Raw genomic sequence first — 27,742 nt, forward strand, 5'->3', positions numbered from 1 at the left:
ACTGTAACTTTAAAATGCTTTCTCTCTCTCTCTCTCTCTCTCTCTCTCTCTCTATATATATATATATATATATATATACATATATATATATATTGTGTATTTAGACAGCATGTTCTCATCCAGACAAGTATGAGTAAATAGTATGGAGTGTTTGTGCTTAATGAGCTTTTTTTGTAATTTTTCAATTTTTCGAATTGTCGTTCTTATTTCTCGGTCAAATCTGTGCAAGAAAGTTCCATAGTTATCTTCGTCTATCTATTTTTTCTTTTGATTGTTTTTGTGCAAGTACTTTCAACTGAGTTTCAGCAGTCGTCTTCAGGCAGTTTTGATTAGTTTCATTAAAATCTGCTTCAGTTAAAATTACATTTAAATTTTTTGAACTAGTGGAGCAGCTCGTGTGTAAAAAAAAAAAAACAAACGTTTTTTTTAATGTTTTAAGGATGTGGCTAAAATAAATATGCAATGGTTTAAAGGTGTAATTTACATAATGGTATAGAACTTACAGTTTAAAAAAACCTAAAAAATTACAAAAAAAAGCTCATTAAACAAAAACATTCTGTGCTGTTTAACAATACTTGTCTGAAAAAAAAATATATATATATATACTGCGTATCAAATTATTAACAAGTTTACATTTTTTTTTTAAATATTTAAGGAATGGGTGAATAAAAATCCATGAAACTTTGAGAAAGTGCTTACAATATTATTCAGCTACTCCAGTCAAAAAATAAAAGTATTCAAAGCAGTATTAGCGAAACTATAGCAGAAGATAGTTGATTTCAGTGTGTCAAATTATCAACGAGATTGAGAAAAAAAACACAATATACCCATAACTTGTTTATTGAAATAATTTTCAAACATTAAATGAACTAGGAAAGGTGCATAGAACACAATAACTACATATCCATTTCTATGTTGACATAATTAGTTGGGGAGATGCGATCCTTTTTATGAATGTCTTGTAAAAGACATTGGTCCACAGAATTAGTCAAATTTGTGATTTTGTCAACAGTTATTCCTCACGATACCTCTTGGAGAGCATCCCACAACTCATCTTTGTTCTTTAATTGGCATCCACTTGCATAGAGGCGTCGCTTCATGATACTCAAAAGGTTCTCAATTGGGTTCAAATCTGGTGAATTCGCAGGCCACTCCATCTTCCGGAGCCCAGAGAACCCCAGTTGTTGCAAATACTCTTTGCTTTTTTTTTTGCTGCATGCGAGGGAGCATTATCCTGATTGAAAATAATGATTCTTCTGAACGTCAACCATTGTTTCATCAGCGATGGTTGAAAATGCTCCTTCAGGAAAGCTATGTAAGCTTTTGACGTCATTTTTACGCCTTCTTGCATTTTCCATGGGCCAACTAAAGTACCTCCGATAATCCAAGCCCAAATCATTATCCCACCATCACCACCTTGTTGGTGCCTTAAACGCTGATGACGTATTGTCCATCTAGGATCCATCTCTTGCTCCATCCATCTGGGCCATCAACAGTGACACACACTTCATCCGTAAACAAAACTTTGGAAAAATCTGTTTTCATGTTGTCTTCTGCCCATTTCAATCAGTTTTGCATGTGATGTTGCTTTAATGGAGACTTTGTCATAGGCTTACCAGACTTTGCCACCTCTTTCAGAAGGCGACATCGAGTACTTTTTGAGACATTTTTCAATCTGGCTTGATCAAAGACTTCTTGACTTGTCTGCCCAGAGTTCTTAACAACTTCACGTTTTATTTGGAGTACAGAACGGCGTGAAACAACTCTAGATTTACCTTTATCAGCTCTCCTACATACCTTTGTAGGGTTCCTGACAAAGTTCTTCACAGTTTAATGGTACCTTCCAATCATTTTCAAAATTTCGAGGGTAGTTTTACCTTTTGCTAGCTGTTCTGCACTAACTACTCAAACTACCACCTTTACAGCCCATTTTATTGACGAAACAGTAATTTGACACACCTCAAATACCGTGGATTCAGCAATTACGATGGCAAGTTGTTTACATTGTGCGAAACAGCACGAAAATTTCACAGTATGCGCAGCTCAGCATTGCCAACGTTTCCAAAGCTTTTGATAAGAAACTACCGGTAAGTTTCTGAAACTGGTAAAAAAATGTTATCTCGTTAATAATTTGACACGCGGTGTATATTGATCAGACATAATGATTCCATATAAGGATATTTAAGTAAATCGCAATAGTGAAAAATTATTTGAATAACAAAAAGCTACACCATTAAAAAAAATTGTTTTATTTATTTCAATTTATTATTATTTCGCCTTATTTTAGAAACTAACATTTTAAATTATTGAACGTTGTAGAAAACATAACAAATGCTGAAAAGAAAGTAATATATCTATAAGAAAAATGAAATGGAAAAAGGAATAAATTTAAGACAAACATCCACATCAAAACATGTGAGGAGAAGCGAGATTTCACTTTCTAGTTTCTATAGATTCTCCCTAGTTTGATGTGACTCATTTATTTATTCCTTTTTCCATTTTATTTTCCTTATGTAGTCTGCTGAATTCTCATCCTTACATTCTAACTGATATATATTTTCAAAACTTACTATATATAACTTTTGAAAATATGGCTGTTGAGCTAGACAGAATTTTCCGCATTTCATCCTTGTAAGGCAATAATAGCCTTACGAATCCTCACGAGTATGAAACACGGAAAATTCTGTGTAGCTTAATTGCTATACATATTTTCAAAACTTACTACCTAGTTTTACTTACGTATCGAGCACTGTTAAAGTAAATACTGCAAATATTTACACCAAATTTCGATAAATAAAATAATATATATATATATATATATAGGACAATGATACAATATCGCTGTCAATGAATTAAAAAAAAATGATGTGAATATATAGAAAATATTGAACACAAGCAAAAGCAATAAGCAAATAAAACAGTAAAAAAATTAGTAGACAAACAAGAAAAATAAAAGATCAAAGCAGAAACAAACACAGAAAAAATAACAGTGAAAAGAAAGCAGAATTGAAGGAGGTGAAGGAAGAGGCAGAATTGTTCTTGATCAAAAAATCTCAACAAAATAAAGTGTTTTGTTTGCAAAGAAATGAACTGCAAACATTTGAAAGGCAGTGTATGACAGTAAATGTACGTTAAACAGTTTTTGTTTTAACAAAAGAAAAAAGGCATAACATTAGAAAAAAGAAAGTTCGACAGAAAAATCATTTTTGGATGACAGACTGAAATTTAATCTTTAGCATTGATGAAGTACATCTTTTTATGTTTTTCTTTTTTTTTAATCAAATATGCATAATTAAAAGAAAATGCATTTAAAAAAATAAAATATCCAATAACCGTAAACAGATGTTTATTTATTTATAAGTGTATATTTTCATTAGATATTATCAAAATAAATTGGAGGAATTTTCACAAATTTACAGAAATGTTTGAAATTCTATAAAAAAAATTTTTTTAAAAAATACTCTGTGATTAGCAATTTGAAATTATGAACTAGATTGGCATAGCTCTTTCTTCTGAAATATAGCAAAGAAAATGGTTTTAATTCATATATGATTTCAAGGGCAATAAGATTAGATAAATAAACTTGAGCAAGAAGATTTTTGTCATCCATACAAATGACTGAACCCAATATAAAATAAGTATAGTGTATTTGAAAGTTTACCCAAAACTCACTTTTGTATCAAACATGCATAATGATCTGCAAATAGATCATTGTGCATGTCTGATTCAAAGATATTTCCAATTACTTATAATTCGTTTGCATTTTTTAAAATTTAAAATGGACACTGACGTTCATATCATGGTCAGTCTCCATTTTATTAACATTTGCTGATTTGTTAGAAATGGGTCCGAGATTTATGTGCTGCAGTAGGCCTGATCTGATTTGTGATTGAAATTCTTTAGCATTTGAAATATTAATAATTTACTGTTTAAAGAAACTATCATACACTGTCTGAAATTGACAGAAAAATGGTGATTTAAAAAAATGTTAAGACAGAGAAATTTGATGAATTGATTCAAACACAAGGCATTATTTATTCTTTTGTTAGTGCATAACACACAAACACTAAAATGGTTTGGTTTGTACGTTTTGTGGCATATTAACAAGATTTTGTTAGGTTTTTAATACTGAACTAATACTTATAAACAATTCATTGTATATTAACTGAGATCAGATGGCAAGTTGGACTTAAAATAGTTCATTCAATAGATCATATCCATACACCTCTTCTTGATCCAAGTTTGGAAATTGAGAGGAAGTAACAAATAGTCAAAATAACAAAACACACACACACACACACACACACACACACACACACAGAAAAAAAAAAGAAATCACAAAAAACCCCGATGATTTTATAACAAAACTAACTAGGTGGGTGGCCTGGTAGGAAAATACGCTTAAATATATTTTAATTCATGCAGATTTCATATTTATTATTACAGAGCCAATTCTCTCTAAAATATTATATTGTACCTAAAATATATTACTGATTTCAAAAGTTAAAAAAAAAATCACTTGGGTGCCATCAGCTAGGATTGAAGCTAAAACATTTAGCTCTCCTGCCACATTTCCTATTGTTTGAGCTATTAACAGATAGACAAGAAAGATTTAAAACTAAACCACTTATAGCTATGAATGAATTTGTGCATGCTCAAAAGTAATAGAAATATGTCAGCAAGTTGAAATGAACAGCAACTTGCCAATATATTGGATCGTTTGTATAAACGATCCAAACAATTGTTTGTATTGTTTGGATTACTATTATCATTTTGAGGGTTATCCTCATAACGTTTCAGTCAATGCAAACTAACCTTTTTCATATGCATCTTGTTGAACTTGAAGGAAGTCAGAGGTTACATTGGCTGAAACATTGTCAAATTAAACATTCAAGATGACAATAGTAATCTGAATATTCTAAGTAAAACAAATTATCAATCTTCAGCTAAAAAATTAAAAAAAGTTGTCTTAAGAAAAATTTAAAGAAAAATAAAACCAAGAAAAATATTTAAGCTCAAAAGAATAATGTTCTCTTATTATTAAATATTGCTTACTAATATGGAGAGAGGCACAATGCTACAACTTCTACTATAAACGAGGTTAAACATCACAGACAACACTGCATAACAAGCCATCAATATCGATTTATGTGGTGAAAATTTGTCTGTTGAGTTCTAAACTATATAACAATAGTTAAAGTGCTATGTTACACCTGGATGAATTAATAGTTATAAATACGTCTTTATTTTAGAATTTTTGTTATTGTTAAAAGGGCATATCTCGGGGGAAGGTGGGTGGAAAAGGGGTAAGCTGTTTATTTTGCTCTTTAGTGTTATGTCTGTGTTTGCAACAAAGAAATTTTTTATTCAATTTTTCAATTCATCAAATTTTTTAATGTTTGCCTGATAATAGAGTGTTAGAGAGAGAGAGAGAGAGAGAGAGAGAGAGAGAGAGAGAGAGAGAGAGAGAGAGAGAGAGAGAGAGAGATTGATCAAAATGTTAAAGAAGCTGGGGAGTGAGGAGAGTAAAGTAGCTGTTCAAGTTGAGGAGAGAAGTGCTGCCTACTCTTTGAGGAGTGACTGCCGAATTTCTTTGAATGGGAATGTAATGCCACATTTTTGGCAAAAATTCGGTGGAGTATCAGCACCATGTCATTGGCCTAGGGGGGTAAAGAGAAAGTGATGTTTCAGGTAACATTGGGCATCTCAAAAACATGAAATCCTTATAACACATGCAGTGCGGCAACAATAACAACAACGAGACAGATACAAACAACAATAAAAATAAATACAAGCAAAAAAAAAAAAAAAATAAATTCCATCTCCAGAGAAAAAATCAGATTATAATTTGGAGTTGTGGATGGTTGGTTTTTATTTTCTTCTTTGCAATTTTATAACTGAGCAGATTTCATGATACATATATGTATTTCTGACGGTTGTAATCCTTTTTAAAGAACTTAAAACGAGCACTGGATTGAAAGAGCTGTAAACAACTATAATATATTTGTCTATGCTTTTTATTTTTTATATGATTTGATAATGATTTAAACCGTCAAAAATATAAATTCAGTTTATTCCACAAAATATTGAGCTACTGATATTTTCAAGTTGATGATTGATATTTGTGGTTCTCAAATTTGCGGTAATTGCATTTGAAACTATATATATATATATATATATATATATATATATATATATATATATATATATATATATATATATTTATTATTTACTAAAAGACTACCCGCCGTTGCCTAATCATAAAATACGCATAAATATTATGTTTTAATTCATACGGAAACTGAGACATGTGTACGTGAGTATTATGTTTTTCTAAACAGTTCGCTTCTTGTAAGTAAAAAAAAAAATACTCAGGATCAAGACCTAAAGACAATGAGACAGTAAGTCAAGTACGATAACCATTAGGCCGGCTTGACATGGTCTTTAAAAAGTGTTTTCAAACATACTTATTCTTAAGAAATCTGTCACGTGAATGATTCACATGAAACAGTTGACAAACAGATAAAAATCCAATACCCCCCCCACGTTCCAATTTTTCATTTTTGACCCTTTAGCCGTCTTTTTTTCCAGATGAAAACCGATTAAAATTCTTCACATGTCTGAATTCTCTATATGCCAAATTCCAAGTCTGTAGATCCAAAATTCGTTGAGCATAGATAAGTTGAGAAGTTTCCTCACCCACACATTCTCACATATATGTGTGCGTGTGTAGGAAGAGGAAGGTAACTGTTTGAATAATTGAAGTAGTTTTTCTTTACTTAAACTATTCACCCCCTCCTCCCCTGGATTGGGAACTCTTTTTGGTGACAAATCTCAGAGCAAGAAATGTGCTCCATTAATCTAATCGTACACTCTTTTAATGTTAAATGTCTTATATAAGGAAAAATAGACCTTTTCCCAGTGTTTTTTTTTTATATCATTAGTAAACCAGTTTAAAATAGAAATTAACGTGTTTATATTGGGTTAACTTTAATCTTAAGAAACTATGGTAATGTGCTCAAATTATTTTTTTGTTCATCTTTTTTCTGGATTTAGGCCTCCATCTCTGCTTTCTTCTGTTTCACAAATGCCTCTTTGAAACTAAAATGTTGTACAGTTTTCATCTAAATAGAATGGACAGAGGCCACGGTTTCCTTCTGCTGAGATAAATGTCCAAGGCTTTTAGATCTCTTTTGAAGACCAGTGAAACACAACTGATCACTCCCCTCACCTTACACAAGTTCACTGTGAAAGAGATCCTGCCATTATGCATTTTCATCACATGTCCAAAACCAGTGCAGACATCTGTTTCAATAAAATGTATAATGCCATAGATGTCAGCTCTTTTCAGAACAGTATTGTTTGCAACTGTTTTCAAAGAGATGCTGAGAATGCAGCAGAGACAAAACATTGGAAAATGTTCACCTTCCTTTTCTGTAGGTAAATTGTCTAAGAATATATATATATATATATATATATATATATATATATATATATATATATATATATATATATATATATATATATATGATAGATAGATAGATAGATAGATAGATATGCATTTAGGCAACATTTGTTCATTTAAGCAAACATTGTTAAAAATAACAGAAATCCTCTGCTCAATTGTACCTTTTTTATTTTACTGATTTTTCTAATAGAATAAACCAAAATTATTGCATCTTCTAAACGTATTATGAACGTTTTTGATTTGTCTTCGAATTATCATCAGGTGAAAAAGTAAATTTACAAAAAAGAGGGAGAAAATAGAATTTCACAGTTATCTTTTGAGATTCTATTCCTTTCTCCAGACTTTTTGTTTGTTTACTTTTTTTTTTTTACTGGATTATGATTTGACGAATTGAAAACGTTCATAATACATATGGAAGATACATTAAGTTTTTGCTTTTAACATAAAAAACACCATTAGAGAAATAGAATATATATATATATATATATATATATATATATATATATATATATATATGAGAGAGAAAGAGATACTTGTAGTGAAAAGTAAAATGACTTAAGGTTGCAGAAAAATCTGAATTTTTCTCTGGAAGAAGCATAAGTATATGCACCACACAAATGTACAATTGCCACAATATAAAAAAAATCATGGAAAAATGCAATACCTATATAAAATATATAAAGATGTTCTTTTAACAAAAAAAGAAGAACGTTTTTGTTTTTTTTTAATAAATGATTTCTCTCAAGCAGACAAGTCAAAAAGGGTAATCCATTTTGAAAATTAAGATGATGCAATTCTTAGTTCTTTAATATGACTGGTGCACCTGAGAAAATAATTTTTTTTGTTTTCTTTAATTACGACCACAAATTAACCATAATACTAGACTTTTTCTTTTACACTGGAATTCAAGCTAGAGTTATTTTTAGTCACCTGTTTAAAGATTACAAAATTAGTTTTGAGTGTTAAATGTCACTCATATTAAAGGTTTTATGATTACTTTCAAGTGCCCAAAGGTTTAGCCATGTTTGCATAGAGTAATAACATGTAAAAAAAAATTTGACTTGTATTGGTTTATTGTTATACTTCAATATTTGAAAGAAAATTTGAAATCTTTGAACTGGTGGATAGCATTTTGATTTTGGTCTTGAATTGACAAGTGAAAAAGTTTTCATTTTACATTACTGTATTATTTAATGCATAATCCTATAAAATAAAATATGATAACGTGTAAGTCACGTGGGTACTATATATATATATACTAGCAAAAGTACCTGTCGTTGACTGGGTTCAAAAACAGCCTACAGAAAATGGACTCTGATTTATGAAAGTATGATAGGTTATGAAAAGAAAGGGTTGTAAAGAGATAGCTTCGAATTTGGGGTATCAAAACTAAAGCAAAATATGATGAAAGTAAAAATAAAATAGATAAACCCCATAATTTATTATACCATATCTGTTCACACTGAAACACTTATCACAATATTCTGTGGATCTATATTAAAAAACCTTGTTAAACTTTGTGATATATTTCCATTCTATGGAGGTCAGGCGTGAACAAACACCCCATAATTTTATTATACCATATTTTTTCAAACTGAAACATAATTATCAAAGTATACTTACACAGATAGCTATAAAAAGTCTTTATTAAAGTTTGTGCCTATTTCCATGCTATGGAGGCCAGGCACGAACACAGACCCCACAATTTTATTATACCATCCCTATTTAAGTTAAAACATACTTATCAAAGTATTATTATGTACATCTATATCAAAAACCCTTGTAAACGTTTTTTTTTTCATTTTTAATTTTTTTATTTCCATACTTTGTGGACCAGGCACGAACGCAGACCCCACAATTTTAATGAACCACCGTTCTGCCAGATCAAACATACCCATTCCTGTGTCTCGATACATCTACTATCATTATATGTGATCAGTTTACTATAATAGTCAACCATATCGGAGCCTATTTGTGACCAGACACACACACACACACGTTCAGCTTTATATATATATATATATATATATATAGGCAGTGAACAATCTAAAGCCAAATATATATTTATTTTTCATTCATAATATTTTATTTTGTCTTACACATGTTTCATCGAATGGTGGAAAAACACCAAACTACTTATCAGAGTTTTCCTCAGAAAAAAACAAATAGTTGGAGATTTCTATTTTCCTTGGATTGAAAGGGATAAACGTTAGTGAAAAGAAATGGAAATCCTTAAAAATCGTAAATATTTATGAAATTTTACTTATTAAAATATATATTGAAACCCTTCTGAAGAAAAAGCTGTAGGAATTTTAAGCCCATGGGGATATAACAAAGTGACATATTTAATCCTTTATAATTATAGCTATGATTACGAATTTTAGGTTCCGAACTAAAAGAAAAAATAATTATTAAAATATTTAATAGGGTACATTAATCATAAAATATTATTAATAAAACGTTTATATTTAATCAGACTAAATTTGCTTGTCAAAAGGCTACTTGATTGAATGAATATGAAACTAAGCTCGTTCTGAGTTTTGCTAAATTCCATAGCAATCCAAGTAAACAAACTCACAGAAATCTCCGAGCACTAATGTAATAATAAAAATAGATTTTAAAATTAATGTGGTCATATGAATTTTTATCCTGCAATATTATTAAGAAGTTTAATTTTATAGTTAATTAGTTCCAAGAAAACATAAATTATGGGTTCGGTTTTATTCATATGCTAGACTACCCGTGACCCCTTGGGTCAGTATGTTATATTAGCTATGGAATAAATGTATGAGCATGACACTTGTGACGTAAAGAAAATAGTTTTTTGCGACATAACAGAAATATTTCTATGAAAGTATATTAAAATGAAAAAAGAATATAATTGTTTATTTTTGAAAAAAAAAAACCTTACAGTCATTGAATTATAAGTGATTTACCATACTTATAGGTAAATTATAATATTTAAAGTTAAATTCAAATTTTGATATATTTTTTAATTTAAATGCGAAAAAAACAAAAGAAAACAATTGGGACGCTGAAAACGTACACATTAAAACAATACATTTTATTGTTGTGTTGATTATATATTTGTAACGCAAATTGAAAAAACATTTTCAGGTTTATTTATTCATGTTGGTAGTGTAGAAGAAAATGTATGAATGTTTTTTAAGAAAGGTGTATTAAAAAAATGGAGAATAATTTTAAAAAAAATTAAGGCGGTGGCTAAATCGCCATTGTAAAATGCTCATATATTGTCAATGGGTTAAAGTAGATTTATTTGTAAGAAAATTGCATTAAAATAACTTAAACATAATACGGAAATGAACAATGTAAAAAAAAAATTGCAGACAGTATTAACAATTGTTTATTTGGATAATTTAAACGTGAAAATATTCTGCAAAAGTAGTGATTTGTGTTTATTTGTTTACACTGTTATGGGTTTATGTTTATATGCGCAACCGGAGTCATAAACCGGATGTTGGGTTACAACACCCGTTACAAGGTCATTTGAGTTTTATAATTATATAGATACATAGTTGAATAGATATTAAAGAATATAGGGCGCGCCTACCTTATTGGGACGAAATTTTGGAAATCGTAAAACTGAATTTAACATGAAAACAATGGTATCTACATATTCCTCATATTTTTAAGATGATTATATTAAAAAAATGACAAAATTCGATAAGGTATAAAATTATTTATTAAAGAAAATAAAAAAATAGAATTTGATGAAAACGATTGTAAGACACACGAGAGTTCAAAAGGGGAGGTAATTTTCCGTTTTCATTTAAACAAGATGGCGGCAATTTTTCACCTGCTAACACGATTAAAGTTGTTTTGTTTAATAATTCAGTAATATTCAGACAATTTCGACTGCATAATTTGGAAGCTACCATTGTAACTTATTTGAATTGACCAAAGAAAAATCAGTTGAAACCATTGTTTTTTTATCCGAAAACTCCATTTATCAACTACAAAATCTTGTTCCAATTTTGTAGAAGTACCGAAAATAGATATAAATAGATATAAACTGAAAATAATTACATGATATGAGTGTTAATTTTTCTTCTATTTAATAGGTATTTACTACATACTCTAATAGAAGTGTATTAGTACAAAAATATAATAAGAATATTCTAGATTTAAAATCATTTTAGTTAATAAAAAATCTAGGTGATCAGGTGATAACTAGAATTTAAAATATTAGATTAAAGGGGTGCAACTTCAGGCAGATTTAGTTAGCTGTTATAATGCCCCATTCAAAAGCGAAAATATTTAATTTATCGGAGGCTAACCATGAATTAGTAAATTAATTTATGTTTGCTTGGAACTGATTAACTAAAAAAATAAACTTATTCTTTGTTAGAACTTATATATATTGTATAAATTACTTCAGACAAGGCATGAAACGACTTGATGTAAGGAGCTTAAAAACAAAAAGAATAATATTAAAACATAAACAAATATTAGTGTTTATTGATTTAAACGTACATTTAAATCAACTTTCAAAATGATATAAAAAACTCTTGAATTTCCTAAGGTAATAAAATGTACTTTTTTTTGGTACATGATTGAAATAAAAAATTACAGGAAATTTAAAAGACAAAAACACTTAAACAGATAGTTTTTAATACTTGTAATAAAGGCAAACGATTATCTAATGAAAGTTACCAGTGTATGCTTAGATTTGTACATTTCTTATGAAAAAACAGTGCTCTTTATAGTATGTATTGAATGAAATCGATTGGAATTTCAATTCTCAATAGTAAATAACATATATTGGTAAATGACAAAATTGACTAGCTAGTTAGAATCAAATATCAAAGATGTATAGCTATTTAGATCCAACTTAGAAAATCCTACCCACTTAATTATATATTAGTGTTGGGACGATTAATCAGAATCGGAAGAATCAGAACTTTTTTTGGGTATTGGAATCGCTATCAGATAGATTTTTGTCTATTTTCTAATATCAAAAACGGTTCTTTTAATTGTTTATTTTATTTTATTTAAAACAAAATCTTCCACTGTTGGTAGTAATGATGAAATAATAAATATTTATTGATTTTAAGCTACCAGTAAAACTAAAAAGGTACAGACTATCCCTCACCAGGTTATTTTTACGTGTGAGAAAATATTTGCACATTTAACATGTGGTTTTTACTGTAATCAAGATAAAAATAACTCTGCAGTTAAATATTTAATGATTTATAAAGAATTAGAATTGGTAACTGCATTAGAATCGGGAATTTATAGAATCGGTAATTGTATTGGAATAGTCCCATCACTTATACACACACACACACACACACACACACACACACACATATATATAGAGGAATTCTTTCATTTTAATCAACATAATCAATAAGTACGTTTTGTGTGATTACATATTGAATGGCTAATTCAAATGTGGGTGTTTTAAGGCTTGGATTAATCATGCATCAATTGAAAATGTCTTTCAGTTATTCAGCTTATACAAACATATGGTGTTATATGAATAAAAGGAAAAACCCAAATCATTCTATGGTATATAATGTAGCACTATGTAGCATGAAAATAATTAGTTCATTCCAGACTTCAGAATGCTTTCATAAAAATAAGTTTGTAAATTACAATTTTCACTGATTCTTTTGAGTGAAAAATAAAATATTTTTTTAGCTTTTCTTTATTTTGTAAAAGAGATCTAGCAAAAACTAATTACCATTTTAGGCATTCAATTTCCAAAATATTTCCTTGTAATTATAATGCAGAATATAAAATGTCTTTTTTTTAAATGGTAAATACAGCATAATCACGTTGACACACCGGTTCCCATTAGATCACTAAAGTTAAGCAACATTAAGCCTGGTCAGTACCAGATGGGTGACAAATTTGGGAATTCCAAGGACTGTATGTAGGAGGATGTCAACACCTCCCTGCAAGAGTTGCAAAAACCTAACATTGTCATCTCCCCTAATGGGGATATACATGTGACTGGGAACTGCTTGGGAATTCCATACTCCCATGGAACTTCTTTCTTTGAGGGAAGCTGGTTAAACCCACATAGGGTTAGTGCCATTTTCAATAATAGTAAAGCAATTACCAGTTCAAATTAGCCACTGAACCATTTTAGCAATTTATAATCTGACAAAAAGAAATGTTCCTTCAGTGCTTATTGCTTAGTCATAAAGAACTTGTAAAGGACTGGTAGATATATTATATATAACCCCAGTCGTACAAAATAGGAAAAATTAATTGTTTTGAGGAAGAAACGAACAACATGTAAAATAGATTAAATGAACTAGAACTTATTTCATGAAGAAACAAATGAAAGAATAGGGTACAGCACGTATTTAGTTTGGCTTGCATCTCTCGCTGTTAATTCGTGAGAAGGAAAGTCTATTGTTGTAGAGAGAGAGAAAGAGTGAGAAAGTCAATCCAGTTTGGCGCGCGTCTCTCACTGCTAGCTGGTGAGAGGGAAAGTCTATTGCTGTAGAGAGAGAGAGAGAGTGAGAAAGTCAATCCTGGCCATGGAGATAGAAAGTGTGTAAGGTGTACGTACTGTCTGTTGGCTCTTGCCCCACACATAGTAGCAGGTGACATGAGGTGTGCGCGCCCCACAGGGAGTGGTTGGTCCATCGACCGCCCAGGTCGGGAGCCAAATCAAAAAAAGGAAACAGCTCAGGTTTCTTGCTTTTGTAGTTGTTTCCGGTGGTCTTTTGCGCATGTGTGGATTTCCTTTAAAGGGAAATGATGTTGCCCATGTGTGCGTATGTGTGCATACATGTATGTACGTGCACACATATGTTTGTGTGCACGTATGTGTATGACAAGAAACGTGGTTTAAAATGTGAACGCGTGTTTTTGTGTGAGACTAGAAAAGGCTCGCACAAATTTGTTCCTAGTCATCATGATGATGGTGATCGTTATTTCCAAGTTGATGAACATTTATATTCCATTAGTAGATAGGTAATCACTCTCGAGAGAATAAGGCATTTTAAAGAGTCTATTCATATGCTAGGTTGTTTAGAGATCATTAGTTAATTTAGTGTGTGTGTATATATATATATATATATGTATATGTGTGTGTTAAAAGTCTACGTATGCTTCTAGAATAGGGATTTCAAGGTTATATGAGGGTTTTTTGAAACTCCCCTTAGCAGTGTAATGTAAAATATTCTCCTGCAAAACTTTTTTTTAAATCTATTTTTAAAATCGGATTTTTTTTCACTTTTCAATACTTATCAGATGAATTTCTGTACAAAACATATCTAAGAACACTGCCAGAAATATAAATTACCTTTGTGTGAAATTTGCAAAAGATAGGCTCAGCCGTTTTGGAACCTGTGAGGAAGGAACACACACATCCAAAGTAACTTATATAAAAGTTAATATATATATATATATATATATATATATATATATATATATATATATACGAGGGGCGTGCAATAAGTAATGCCCCTGATCCACTTCCAGTGGTCTGATCAAGCTGAAATTTTGCATGTGCAATGATTTATATCTCTAGGGGTTATGTAGCAAATTACAGCTCTGAACTAATTATGGTTTCTGGTCTACAAGGTGTTTGAACAGAGTCAGGTGTGAAATGGAGCCTGTTGAATGTTGAGCAGTGATCCAGGAGAAATGCATAACTCTGGGTGGTTCCTATGTAGAGAAAGACTAATAACTGTGCCAAGTTTCGTTGCTCTACTGCTATGGGAAGTGGGTCAGGGGCATTACTTATTGCACACCCCTCGTGTGTGTGTGTGTGTATATATATATATATATATATATATATCCCCGAGGACCCCCGTTTTCCATTTCCTAAATTTTATTTTAAGTTTTCTCTTTTTATCTTTATATAGTTAAATTCTTTTGTAAAATTTAAAACCTTTGAGAAATCGGCTTATGCATGTGCTAAGTCTATTTCTATTTAACAATTTTAGTTAAGGCCCTTTTTTTCTCCTCTCCTTATATAAATGAATTCTCTTTTGTAATTATAAACTTTTTAGAAGTCGGATTAATTAGGTGCTAAGTCCGCGATAGGTTAAAGCTAGTTGCTTTTTTTCCGGGAATTTAAACTGCATTCTTCATTTTTACATTTTTTTTTTTTTTATTATTCAAAGCTTCTTTAGACTATATATATATATATATATATATATATATATATAACTACTTAATTTACTCACATAAAATTAATATACGAAAGTATAGATTTATGCGTAAACTTTAAGTATTTACTTCAAAAGTGCTCAATACGTAAGTAGAGCTAGTTAGTAAGTTATAAAATGTATATGGCGATTAAGCTACACTGATTATTCCACGTTTCATTCACTCTAGGATTCTTCAGGCTTATGCGTGAATTCTGTGGTTGTTTGTCATTTTTATATGCGGATCTTCTATTGAAATTGTAGTTAGCCAATCAGCTTTCTAGTATCCACCACACCCTTCCTATCAGCCAATGAGAATGCATTTATCGGACAAAGGCCTATTTAACCTCTGGTTGACCTGTTCATTTGAGTGTGCTCTATTTAGCCTAGATATTTAGCTTCTTGATCTGTTTTAAATCTATATTAGTGTTTTTTTTTGTTTGTTTTTTTTTGTAGATTATGCCTTCATGAAAAATTTGCTATCCTGTACTTTAAAGAACCCCAACATCTATTAAACTGTAGCAGAGAAATAGCAAACAACTGTGTTCACAAGATAAAATTTACTCTAGGATAGCGATACAAAATAGTTTTAAAACTAACAAAAACAATAGAAAATAAACAAATAAATAAATTAAATAAACATGAATATGCATAAACGATCACACATATATGTATATGTGCATATATGTGTGTACACATATATATATTTATATATAAACTAACATTAATAAAAAAAAACACTAACCTAGATTTAAAGCAGATGAAGAAGCTAAATATCCAGGCTAAATAGAGCACACTCAAATGAACAGATCAACCAGAGGTCAAATTGGCCTTTGTCCAATAAATGCATTCTCATTGGCTGACAGGAAGGGCGCGGTAGATACTAGAAAGCTGATTGGCTAACTAAAATTTCAATAGAAGATGCGCATATAGAAATGACAAACAACCACAGAATTCGCACATAAGCCTGAAGAATCCTAGAGTGGATGAAACCCGGAATATTCAGTGTAGCTTAATCGGCATATACATTTTATAACTTACTATATATATATATATATATATATATATATATATATATCCAATATGGCAACATGTGTTTAAAAACTAATACAAAAAAAAAAGTGAATTTTAAATAAGAATAATTTTTCTTACATATTTGAACAGGTAAGTTTATGTTCAAATTAATGAATATTTATGCGCAGTGTAACATTAGCAATAATGGAATGTGACATGAACATTCTTATTTAAATTCAACAATTTTTTTATTCTTTGGTAATATTTTTTTTAACAATGGCTACCACAGTAAATCGATGTGTACACAAAGTTTTTATTTTACAGGAGGAATCATCACTTATCAGGACACAAAGACCAATTGAGGATAAGAATTAATGCGTGTACTATGATGGAAATTGGGTAAAAATTGACTAAAGGGATGGCTCAATAAGAATTGTTTACATTGGACTTGAAGATAACCAAGTTGTAGTTAACCAGAAAATAGACTAGTGTAACATATGTCCACAGTCAGGCAATCCTAAAAAAGAAGCTTTTTGTATGGAATTTTCATTTACATTTAGGCATAGATAGAGAGTGGAGGTTGTTGATAGTGGTTGTAGCTAGGCAAGTGCTTTTTGTGACAATCTGGCGTGAAGTGGGGAGGGGAATCATAGATTGAAACTCAGATGAGCACCTGAAAATAACAATAGAGCAAAGACAGACTCGCAACGTTTTTTCTGCGGGAAAGCAGTTGCAGGGAGGAGAAAAGAGTTTCATCAGATTTCAAAGCTGATTTTGAACTCTGTCAAGGCAGGACAGTGTTCTTCGAGTGGCTCCTCCCCAGATGTGGCAACAGTACTCCATTTTAGGACGTACTTAGCTCTTATACAGGTAAAGGATTGAGTCAGGAGTGAGATACCTACTGGAGCAGTAGAATGACATAATAATTTTCGCAGCAACCTTGGCAACTGATTTGATGTAAGTTTTCCATTTCAGGTCAGGAATGAAGGTCAGTCCAAGAAGCTTGTCAAAGCAGTGTGCTTCTTTGAGACTAGAACTATTTATACCAACTGGGGCCAGGTGGGGATCAGAGCGTTGGTGGTGAAAAGAGAGAAACTTGGTTTTGGATGTGTTAAAATTAACCAGCTACTTTTGCCCCACTGCACCACATGCTCAAGGTCTGAGGAGAGAGACTTAAAGAGATCTTGGTTGTTTCTGATCTTTGAGATGTTGCTCTGGATGGTGGTGTCGTCTGCATATATGTCAGTGAAGGAACTGACAGATAATGTCTGAACAACCTAGCATATGGGTAGACTCTTTAAATTCCTTATTCTCAATGGTTGATATTTCATTCCACATGGAATGGTGCACATGACTGGACATTAATTTGAAAATAAACGTCAATTCATCAGATTGAAATACTTCAAAAGCATAAGCTTACACAAATAATTAGTCACATTATCATACACGGTTTAATGCCTGTTTTACATGCTGTCATGTGTTGGATGGCTTTAAGAAATTGACTTCCGAACTGACCTATCTCTGACCAGGTCTTTATTTATTCCTTTTTCTCTCAAGTCTATTTTTATCACTTTCATCCAACATTTTCCTTGATTTTACCTGTGAATCTGACCTGCTACCCCAACTGCTCTACATTTACTAATCCAAGAACTCTCATGCATTCCTTGAATGTGGCCATACCATGGAAATCTCCTGTCTGGCACACATCTCTTTATACTGTCCCGATTTACTCTTCCTTTAACATTATCAGAACTAAGCCTGTCTTTAAGACTCACATTACACATCCATCACATTATTCTCGTATTATTTCTCTTGATGCAACATGTGTCTCCAACCCTCACTAGCCAGGTTTCATTTCTCAATCTTAACATCACTGAATGAACAATAAGTGGAAACCAATTGGTGGAGCAATACAATTTACTGCACTACTTCAACCAGATAACAGAATCCAATCCAAAAACATGATCTACTCTACAATTTTCTCATATCAAGATGACAAATCTTTAAAAGGACACATTTCTTCATATATCCACAAGAGGATGCATAAAAAGAACTTTGTACGATGTGAAGACTTGCAACTGTCCTTGCTTATAACTAAGATTGATATGCCAAGCCATACTATGGACGGATTACTCAGTACTTACTTGTTTGCTTACATCAATAAAAAAATAGTACATCGACACATGTGACTACTATATTTGTTTGTGATTGTACGTGTACATTTGGTGAAAGAACGATGTTACAAAGATGAATTTGTACAAGTGTAAACCAATTAAAACCTTTACTGGAGCAATACAAGTACTTAGATCCGGTAAGAGAATCCAATTCTCTACATTCAAAACACCCCCCTCTTGACTTAAGAATCAAAACTAGAATCAGACGACCAGGCCTTCATGTGCTTTAAAGTTAACCTGCAACATAGCGTTAGTTACTTATATTTTCTCTACCACTCTCTCTCTCGAGCCAGGACTGTACCCTAATCAACCAAGTCTCTGACAGTATAGATACATCACTCTGCCTTGATACTAGCATACAAGTACATGTATTTGGTGACTTTAATTTTCCACCAGGGTAATTGCCTTGGTTTCTCTAGATGCAGCTCGTAGCATAACACATAGTTTCTCTATATCTCATTCCCTATCACAGACAGTTATGTTTCTAACCCATCTCCAATCAACAGGACCAACAAGCCTCACTTCTAGATCTATTTCTGACCACAGTTCCCGATGATTGTGTAACGAATGCCCATAACTCACATGGGAATGCTGATCACATTGTGATAATGATAGAAATCACCTTAAACTCTCGACCCAAAGCTGAAGAGCCATTGGTCAAAACGACAAGGTACTATAAGAAGGCTGACTGGGACGCCATCAGGGTCTCATCAGAGATGTCCCATGGGGAAATATCTTTTCTCTTCTTGCAGAGCAGCGTGCAAATGAGACCACTGAATGGTTCAAAGTGGCAATTGAAGCACATGTTCCCACACAGAAGTTCTATAGCAAACCTCACACTTCCCAATGGATTATTTCTACTTGTGCAGGTGGCATTGCTCAAAGGCAGCATGCATATCGCAAATTTATCAAACATAAATCCAGTACAAACAAGCAAAAGTTTATATGGAAGTTTTAAAAAGCCAAAAGCAATGCAGAAAGGACTGGAATCACAAGAGTAAAGAAAAGAAAAACAAACAGATGGGTATGTTCGAGTAGAGAAATGTCTAACTGTTTATTCATCTATCATTCCTCACCTCATTATATAATTAATTTATAACCAAGTTATTGGTATGTCCGGTGTATATAAAGTCCGTTGATGGTATCGAACTTTGATTAATTTTGGGAGAACCCCCCCCCTCCCCTTTTCAAAAGTATATTCAAAATGGCGGAAGAGAACAGGACTGTAGATAGAGGTTAGGATCGCAATAATATGTTACTAGTTAAAACCATAGGTAGCTGGGGGTAATTTTATTTTATTTTATATTTTTTTGTTATAAACATTTATTGGCTGTATATATTTTTAATCTTGTTTAATTTGTTATTATTATTATTTATATATTTTTTTTCTATTAGAAGATATTCTTACGGTGAAATCTGTTATCCATTATGTTAATGTATTTTGTTTATTTATTTGTTTCTTCTTTTTCTTCATCTTATTATCATTATTATTATAATTCTTCTTATTATTATTATTAATATTATTGCTTCAAACTAGTGACGCAGCTAAGATTTTTTTTTCTGTTTTAGTATCGCAGTAAAAATCCATGTAACTTATGGTATAAGGGAGATAACTGTGTTTAACTTTATTTTATTTTTTTATTATTTTTTTTACTAACTTGTTATAAATATATTTTTTTGTTGTTTATGTTTTTATTTTCTATTTTTTTAAATTTGTATTGGTGTGTATGGGGGCTAACTGGGCTTAATTTCATGTATTTTTCATTTTACTTTGTGGCTATGAACAAAAGTTTATAGAAGCTAAAAGTAATTGTAAGAAAGAAATAGAGAAAGCTAAGAGAGAATATACTGAAACCACCAGAAAACGCATTGAAGCGCAGAAATTAGGAACTCATGATTTCCGGAAAATCTACAACAGTGTACTAAATAATGGGCAATCAACAATTTCCTCACTATCAAACAATCATGAGATTGTTTGCACGGCAACCAAGAAGGCTAACATGCTTGCCGTCCATTTGCTTCAAACTCTACATTGAACCCAATAAACCACTCCTTCCCTGATTTTTCTTTGCGGACAAAAACCACACTAGAAGATCTGAAAATCACCCCTTCTCGGGTACATGATATCATAAAAAACCTAGACACTCAAAAGCATGTGGACCTGATCTCATTTTGGCTATACTATTAAAAATATGCTCCGCTGAGGTTGCTTCAGTTCTCTTCAAACTTTTCAACAAATACTTTAACGAATCTTGCTTTCCTGACTGCTGGAAAACTGCTTCTGTAGTACCAGTTTATTATTTTTTTTTGGGGGGGGGGGGTTGTTTAACGGCATATCAACCCTTTGTGGGTTTTTTAATGCCGAATCCAGTTATTTTGGGAATAGTATTTGATGTTGTATCTAGTTATTTTATATGAGATTTTTATTCTTCAAGCTCCTTGTATTTTTAATCGTTAGTTTGTAGCTTTTGGTTTGGTTGTTTTATAGTGGATTTTGTCATTTTTGTTCTCTGCTTTCCAGAATATGATTGGGTTTTGCAATGGAAGGGGAAAAAGTATTATTGATCGGTGCATTTTAAGTTTGAAAACCAGTCAGTAAGTGGGGGAGATAGAAAAAGAAGGCGAAAATAGGAGGATGAAAAAGTGGGAAAAGGCAGATTGTTTTTGTTTTTGCAGAATATAAGGTTTTTGGGGTTATATGTTTTGGAAGAGTTCTATTTCTTTGATGTAAGATAAGATTTTTTCGGTATTGTTCTTTTCAAAGATTTTTTGAAGATCTATTTCTTTGTAATGTTTTTTTCCTGATTTGTGAAAGATCTATGCATTCAGTTAGTAGATGTTTTACAGTAAGTGGTCCTTGACAGGGAATACATTGGGGTTAAGTTTCTCCTTTTAGGAGGTAAGAATGTGTTAGTTGTGTGTGACCTATTCTAAGTCTTCTTACAATGACATTTTGTTTTCTGTTTATTTTTTGATGTTCATGTTTTGTTAATTTGGGCATAATTCGGAAAAGTTTGTTATTTGGGAAGTTATTCCAATAGGACTTCCACTTATCATGGATATATATATATATATTGATGTTTCTTTTGATGTCTGTAAATGGGATTTTGAAAGTGGTGTCGATAGATTGGTTATGGGCTGCCTTTGCTGCTGTGTCGGCTAGTTCATTGCCCTGTATGCCAATGTGGCTGGGGACCCAACAGAGTATGATTTCGTTTTTTTAGTTGCTGGCAATTTGTGAGTAGGTTTGCAATTAGGGGGCTATTTATTTTTTTTATTTTTAACTGCTGTGATCACAGATTGAGAATCGGAGACGATTATGAAGTTTGCGGTTTTATTTTCTTTGATTAGGTCTAGAGCTAGATTTAGAGCGGTAATTTCTGCAATGAAAATTGAACAGCTTTTGGCAGGCATTTTGTTATTTTGGTATTTTTGTTGATTATGGCTGCACTAGTTGATGTGTTTTTTTTTTTTTTTTGATCCATCTGTATAAATACAGATGTGTCCAGGGTATTTTTCTGTGATTTCTCTAAATTTTTCTTTGAAGTTTATAGGATGAGTTGTTTTTTTTTTTTTAATTACAAAGTCTATTATCGGTACTATAATGTTCCAAGGAGGTATTTTAGGAGTAAATGTTTTATGAATTTTTGTTATCGGGATCTTTGCTTCTTTAACAATAGGTTGCATTCGTAGGCCAAATGTTTCAATGGCTTTTTTTTTTTTTTAAATAAATGTTTATATTTAGGATAAAAAGTGCAGTCGTGCACAGGATTGTCAGGATCTGCCTTCAATTTTGTATAATATAGCAGTGCTAACTTGTTATATCTGAAGTTAGGTGGAGGCTCATTTGCTTCGGCATACAAATTTCCTACTGGGGATGTTCTGAAAGCTCCCAGTGCAAGTCTCAGTCCTGTGTGATAAATGGGATTTAAAATTTTAACATAAGATTTTCTTGCTGCTTGGTATATACAGCTGTCATAGTCACTTTTAGATCGAATTAGGGATCTATACGAGTTTAACAAGGTCTGCTTGTCAGCTCCAATTTGTATGGGTCACAACATGCAGAAGTTGCAGTGTTTTATTACATTTTTTTTTAACATAGTTTATGTGGGGAATAAAATTTAGTTTTTTATCAAAAATCATTCCTAAAAACTTGTATTCATCAACAAAGGGGATATCTTCTCTATCGAGTTGTAATTTGGGATCATTGTGTAATTTGTGTTGATTACAAAAATGAATGCATTTGGTTTTATTTTTTGAAAATTTAAAACCATTTTCTTTTGCCCATTTATTCATTTTGTTTATGCTGTGTTGCAATTTTCTTTCAATAAAATGGATGTGCTTGGAACGATAGCTTATAGAGCAATCATCCACGTACAATGTTCTATTTATGTCGGAGGTAAGTTCCTTTACTATGTTGTTGATTTTTATATTAAATAGGGTTATTGATAATATATTACCCTGTGGCACACCTTCTTCCTGTTTATTTATATCGCTTAGAGTAGACCCTATGTGTGCCTTGGAGGTTCTGTTCGTTAAAAAATTTTGAATAAATTCGGGAAGTCTACCTTTAAGTCCAAAGTCAAATAGATTTTTCATAATTCCAAATTTCCAGGTAGTATCATAAGCTTTTTCTAGATCAAAAAAGACAGTTATGGCATGTTCCCCTCTTATGAAGGCTTCTCTGACATAGCATTCTAAGTTGACCAAATGGTCAAGACATCCACGATTTTTACGATAACCACACTGTGCATTGGTTATTAGTTTGTTTGTTTCTAAATACCAAATTAGGCGATGATTTACCATTCGCTCTAATGTTTTGCACATACAACTTGTTAGTGAAATTGGTCGATAATTTCCAGGATCTGAAGAATCTTTTCCTGGTTTTGGTATTGGAATAATCGTTGTATGTTTCCAAGATTCTGAGAACTTCTTTTTAATCCAAATGTCATTGTAGATTTTTAGTAAAAGTTCCAATGAAGTTTTTGGAAGTATTTTCAAAAAACTATAGTGGACCTCATCTGGTCCTATGGCTGTGTTGTGCGATTTGTTTATGGAATTTTCCAATTCACTTATTGAAAATGGTTTATTATATTCAAGTTTTTTGGAATTGAAGTTTAGCTTGTACGTTTCAATATTTTCCTTGATGGTTTGAAATTCTTTGTTATAGTTTTTTGGAGAAGAGTTCTCTGAAAATGTTTTTGCTAATTTGTTCGCTATAGCCTTCGTTTCTGTTATTTTGGTATTTTCAGTAAAAAGATGTTTAATTGGTATCAGGTTATGTTTTCCAGAAATTTTTTTAACCATTTCCCAAACTGTCTTTGGTTTAGTGGAAACATTGATCTTGCTGACATATTCTTGCCAGCATTCTTTTTTTGCTTTCTTTATTATTCTGCGTGATTTTGCTCGATGCAATTTGTATTCAATTAAGTTGCTTGTTGTTGGTTCTTTATTAAATTTTCTTAATGCTGCTTTTCGTAGATTTATTGATTCTTTACATTCTTTGTTAAACCATGGTCTATTCTTTTTTCCTGGAGTAGTGTTTTTGGGAATGCACTCTTCTCCTATTAATATTAAAGTTTATGTAAATATTTCGATTGTATCGATATTGTTTTCTGTCAATTGTTCTGAGCAGAGATTCTTGAATTTTTCCCAGTTGGCTTTGTTAAGCTTCCATCTTGGTGGATGCTGAAATATTTTTTCATGGCTTTTGAGAATGATTGGGTAGTGATTACTACCACAGGTATCATCGAATATGCTCCAAGAAAAATCCAGATAAGTGGAAGGATCACATATGGTTAAATCAAGCGAACTATGCGTTCCATTTGTTGGATTAATGTGAGTGGCTTTTTTTTGGTTAAACAAGCATAGATTATTTTTATTTATTATATTTTCAATTTTCTTTCCCTTTCTATCCGTTTCCTTGCATCGCCATAAGGTGTTGTGACTATTTAAGTCCCTTAGGAAAATAAAGGGTTTGGGTATTTGCACTATTAAGTTCTCCAATTCATTTTCATGTATTTGTTCATGTGGAGGTATGTATAAAGAACACATGCTTATCGGTTTGTGTAAAGTTGCTCTTATGGCAACCGCTTGCAAATTTGTTTTTAATTCAATTTGAGTATGTTATCTTTAATGAATACTGATACATCACCAGAGGTTCTAAGTCCTGTATTATGAATGTAGTTATATTGTTGATAGTGTTTTATATTCAAATTGTTCTCATTCTTAAGGAAGATTTCTTGAAGACAAATAACCAAAGGATTAAATTTGGTTTGCAGCAATAAAATTTCATTGTAATTTGCCTTTAATCTACGGCAATTCCATTGGATGATCTTGTAATTCATGATGATTTTTTTTTGGTTTGAGGAGTAACTTCAGTTTCCAGGTCTTCTAATTCCGTAAATCTATTTGTAGTAGTAGTAGTAGTGGCTTCTGTTTGTGGTAATTTCTTTATATTATTTTGTTTTTTGGTAGATGTATCTTTTGTTTGTTTTTCAAGTGTGTTTTTTTCACCAGGGGGGGATGTATTGGTGACCTGTGTGGTCTTTCTTTTAACTGATTTTGTTTTTCCTTAGTTTCACCTTTTTCAGCATCTGTACGATGTACTTGTGATTTTTGTGGTCTTTCTTTTGATTGACTTTGTTTTCTTGGATGTTCTGATTTTGGTTGAGAATTTGTTTTATTGGTAACATTAGTTGATGATTTAATGGGATGATTAATTTTTGATGATATGTTTGGTTTGATTTCATTTATAAATTTGGGCCAGTCGTTTGGTCCCAACAAATTTGTTTATTAGTATTTCATATTTGGAGTCTTGGTTAGTGATGTTGGATGATATACAACTTGAGGTGACTTGAGAGTATGTCTTTTCCTTCATGTATCCATCTACTATTTTCCTGACTTCGAGGAAGGAGATGTTTTTGGTATGTTTTATTGACACTACTTCCTTTTCTTTCTTCCAGATTCTGCATACTCTAGCATAAGCAGGATGGTTTTTTGCACATTTGCAATCAAGATTGCAGTCATTGACAGTGTGGTCTTGATCTTTCTGGCCACACCTGCCGCACACTGCTCGTCCTCTACATGCATCCTCATGGTGCCCACACTTCTGGCATTTAAAGCACCGAAGTGGGTTTGGTATAAAGGGTTCAACTTTTTCAACGTTGAACCCAATTTTGATTTCTTTTGAGGTAGTGGGTCTATCGAACTCAATAATGTAAGTGTTCGTATGTATAGTCTGATTCTCTTTTTTTATTGTAATTCTTTTAACGTTTGTTACTCTTTGGTTTTTAAGTTCTTTTGTTATCTCTTCAGTAATGCACATTGAGATGGCTTTCGATTTTACTACACCTTTGGATGTATTCAGATTCTTGTGTGGATAAGTTTTGATATTTATGTTGTGGAAAGTTTTCATTCCTAGGAGAAAAGTTTTCATTCCTAGGAGAAAAGTGGCATGCTTTTCTCTTTCCACTTCCACCAGTAGGGTTTTATTTTTTAAAGTTTTTACATTTTTGGGGGTAATATATGCCAATATAATTTTATGTATAATAAATGGTGATAAGTTGGTTATTTTGGTTTCTTCGGTGGATTCCAATACAATAAATTTTGAGAATGTTTGATGTAGTTCATTATCTGAACTATCCGAGTCGATGTGTTGGCGCTTGGAGTTTTTATAATTGGCCATGTATATATATATTTTAAATTCACTGCTTATGCTCCCCAACCACCTCGGAGTCCAATATTGGAGCATGTTAAGGGGGAAATCCATTTGCCTTGTCATGCCAGGGCTACATAAACAGTATACATGTCCCAAATGGGAGCCATGAGCACCCATAATCCTTTAGTTACACAATCCAAGTCATTTGTGGTAACTTCCGGCACTATACAGCCATGTCATGACTTTAATCATTTGGCACATTTGACCCTAGCCACCGCCTTCTAACACATGGAAAAGAGGGGAAAATATGTATATAGTTTATAGTGGTATAGGAAAGTAGAAGAAGTCCTTCTTAAATAAGAGAAGAATCCAGGTTGTCCTCGATGGTTGTACGTCAAAACGATATGATATATATAAATATGTGTGTACCTCAGGAGTCAATTCTTAAACTTTTATTATTCCTGTTATTCATAAATGAAATGACGTCTCTGATAAAATTGTCTCTGAGATGGGTATATTTGCTGACGATACCATGCTCTATAACAGGCAGAAGGGGAAAACGAATGAACACATATCCAACCAATATCAGAAACCCTAGAAGAAGACCTCCAGTCTGTGGTGGAATGGGGGACAAAAATGGATGGTCACATTCAATGCTGCCAAGTTCAAGCTTCTTTTCTTTAATAATTACAAAAAACCTCTACCACCAATAGCTATGGCTAATGATACATTACCTGAAAGTACTTCTTTCAAACTCCTAAGCGTCACAGGGAACATGAGTTGGAACTGATACATTGAAAACATTACTGCGGATGCTGCAAGGAATATGGGCTCTCTCTACCATGCTAGAAAATTACTTATACCTGAAAGTATTCTGTACCTTTACAAGGCCACCATTCATCCATGTATGGGCTATTGTTATCACATTTGAGCTGGTGTATCTGCTATTAGTCTCTCACTCCTGGACAGGGTTCAAAAAACAGTTGCCAACCTAATAGGTCCTGAACTGTCAGCTAAGCTTCATGCTCTGGCCCATCAACGAAACGTTGCAACCCTCTGCCTGTTTTATAAGTATTTTAATGGTAGATTCTCTGACGAATTATAAGCCCTTGTACCTTCTCGACTTAAATACCCCAGACAAACCCAACAATCATCAAAGTCCCATTTTTACACAGTAGAGATCTCCAGATGCCAGAAGCTTTCTACTCTAATAGTTTCTTCCTAAGAACTGCTAGACTTTGGAATTCCCTTCCGGGTTCCTGCTTCCCTGACTGTACTGACATGCAGAAGT

At 32.0% G+C, this 27,742-nt stretch overlaps 1 protein-coding gene across 14 annotated transcripts in view; it reads right to left on the bottom strand.

Annotated features, from left to right (window-relative positions):
• The window catches only part of LOC145303656 (MAP kinase-activating death domain protein-like), a 602,561-nt gene that overhangs the window by 16,093 nt on the left and 558,726 nt on the right, over positions 1-27,742 (bottom strand). For 3 of the 14 annotated variants that reach the window (XR_013873756.1, XM_080145236.1, XM_080145235.1), the window contains one exon: positions 5,567-5,660. The exons of the other annotated variants lie outside the window; for them this stretch is intronic. Coding sequence is in view for 2 of the 3 variants with exons in the window: in XM_080145236.1 (XP_080001362.1) it covers positions 5,567-5,660 (94 nt within the window). In the remaining variant the exon portion in view is untranslated. The remainder of the gene's footprint in view (positions 1-5,566; positions 5,661-27,742) is intronic. 14 annotated transcript variants of the gene reach the window in all.

Source organism: Euprymna scolopes, chromosome 19 (genome assembly GCF_053919585.1).
Source record: "Euprymna scolopes isolate OS-2025 chromosome 19, ASM5391958v1, whole genome shotgun sequence".
Taxonomy (NCBI): domain Eukaryota; kingdom Metazoa; phylum Mollusca; class Cephalopoda; order Sepiida; family Sepiolidae; genus Euprymna; species Euprymna scolopes.